The sequence below is a fragment of the Poecilia reticulata genome, linkage group LG21 (assembly GCF_000633615.1).
Source record: "Poecilia reticulata strain Guanapo linkage group LG21, Guppy_female_1.0+MT, whole genome shotgun sequence".
Classification (NCBI taxonomy): domain Eukaryota; kingdom Metazoa; phylum Chordata; class Actinopteri; order Cyprinodontiformes; family Poeciliidae; genus Poecilia; species Poecilia reticulata.
In genome coordinates, this window is record NC_024351.1 from 600,156 (window position 1) to 602,544 (window position 2,389).

Sequence of the window (2,389 nt, forward strand, 5' to 3'; positions counted from 1 at the left end):
AGGCGGATCCGGTCCGTATATCTTATCGGATCCTGTCCGTATATCTAGGCGGATCCGGTCCGTATATCTTATCGGATCCGGTCCGTATGTCTAGGCGGATCCGGTCCGTATATCTAGGCGGATCCGGTCCGTATGTCTAGGTGGATCCGGTCCGGAGATTGAGGCGGATCCGGACCGTATATCTTATCGGATCCGGTCCGTATATCTTATCGGATCCGGTCCGGAGATTGAGGCGGATCCGGACCGTATATCTTATCGGATCCGGTCCGTATATCTTATAGGATCCGGTCCGTATATCTTATAGGATCCGGTCCATAGATTGAGGCGGATCCGGTCCGTATATTCTGGTAGTATGACGTTTCTCTCTCGTGGTTGCCAATCAGTCTGATGGTCAAACCGCCACCGTATCTTGAAGCCCTGACTTTATTCTGTTATTGTCAAACTGTTGTTATCCCTTTGCTCTCTGATCCCCGTGACGAATCCCCTCCAGGATCCGGGCCGGGCCTTACCGTCTGAGGCTCGCCGCCGGCGACCGGCAGGTACGTGACCTTGTAGTTCTTGACGGGACCGGGAGCGGCGTCCCACTTCACAGTCAGCGAGGAGACGGTGGCGTTGAACACCCGCAGGTTCCGCGGCGGCTCGGGTCGCACTGGAGGCAGAGAGAGAGGACGCAGTGAGGTGATGATGATGATGATGATGATGGTGGTGGTTCCTCTGCAGGAGGGCATGGAGCTGCAAAGGTCAGGATTAGGATGGAAGCAGCAGGATGATGATGATGATGATGATGATGATGATGATGATGATGATGATGATGATGAGTGAAGCTGGAGCAGAACTGGACTTCAGAACCCTGACTGTTCAACCCAAACCCAACGGTTCTGGTTGGTCCAGAACCAATTATCTGAGCCAGCTTCACAAGCAGCACCATGAAGACCAAAGACCAGAGGACAGCTCCGGGTTAGCCTAGGCTAACACTAGGCTAACACTAGGCTAACACTAGGCTAATCAAGGCCAACGCTAACCTATCAATGTCCAACGCTCAGCTAACCAGGGCTATCCAAGGCTAATGCTAATCTATCAGAGATCAACGCTGGGCTAACCACGGCTAATGCTAGGCTATCAAAGGCTAATGCTAGGCTATCAAAGCCTAACTCTAGGATAACCAACATTAATGTTAACCTATCCAGGATAACAATTGGCTTATGAAGGAAAACAATAGACTTACCAAAGATGATGCTAAGCTACCATAGGCTATTTTTAGACTGCTGTGCTAATGGACAGTAAAGGAAGAAGACCATTCAAGGCATGCTAGTCACTAGACTCTCCAAAGCTAACGCTAGTGAGCTGTATCCTTCTGATTGGCCAGCATCAGATGTTCAGTTAGCAGTGGCAGTTTATTGTTGATCAGATCAGTAGCTAGCTTTGGAATGAATTTAGCGTCTATACTATCCACCGCTAGGTACGCTACAGTATGAACTTTGACCTAATAGTGCAGCATACGGATGAAAATCTAGGATCAGGCTAAGCCTATAGCAGCAGCACAGGTTGCCATGGCGATGTAGTTAGACTGAGCTCCATCGCTGCAGCAGGATGACTGAACAACATGCGACAACATGGAGCCACACGATGGTGAGGTTATGGAGACGCACAGCGGATGATGATCCTGACTCTGCGTTCACACCACAGCCAGAGGCAGGCGCCACCGGGACACACCTGGTTGACTGCAGCTAAACTGACCCTGTAAGGCAGATAAGATAAGCCTGAAGAGCAGCTAAGCTAACCCTGAAGGGTAGCTAAGCTAACACTGTAAGGAAGCTAAGCTAACGCCGAAAGAAAGCTAAGCTAACCCTGAAAGAAAGCTACGCTAACCCTGAAAGAAAGCTACGCTAACCCTTTAAGGCAGCTAAGCTAACCCTGAAAGGAAGCTAAGCTAACCCCGTAAGGAAGCTAAGCTAACCCTGAAAGGAAGCTACNGAAGCTACGCTAACCCTTTAAGGCAGCTAAACTAACCCTGAAAGGAAGCTAAGCTAACCCTGTAAGGAAGCTAAGCTAACCCTGAAAGGAAGCTAAACTAACCCTTTAAGGCAGCTAAGTTAACCCTAAAAGGAAGCTAAGCTAACCCCGAAATAAAGCTAAGCTAACCCTGAAAGGAAGCTAAGCTAACCCCGAAAGAAAGCTAAGCTAACCCTGAAAGGAAGCTACGCTAACCCTTTAAGGCAGCTAAGCTTACCCTGAAAGGAAGCTAAGCTAACCCTGTAAGGAAGCTAAGCTAACCCTGAAGAGCAGCTAAGCTAACCCTGTAAGGAAGCTAAGCTAAGCTAACCCTGAAGGGCAGCTAAGCTAACCCTTTAAGGCAGCTAAGCTAACCCTGAAGGGCAGCTAAGCTAAC

The 2,389-nt window shown here is 49.3% G+C and overlaps 1 protein-coding gene across 1 annotated transcript in view; it reads right to left on the reverse strand.

Annotated features, from left to right (window-relative positions):
• The window catches only part of col12a1b (collagen, type XII, alpha 1b), a 100,980-nt gene that overhangs the window by 42,652 nt on the left and 55,939 nt on the right, over nucleotides 1-2,389 (reverse strand). The window contains exon 27 of the mRNA XM_017302095.1: nucleotides 444-649. Coding sequence (XP_017157584.1) covers nucleotides 444-649 — 206 coding nt within the window. The remainder of the gene's footprint in view (nucleotides 1-443; nucleotides 650-2,389) is intronic.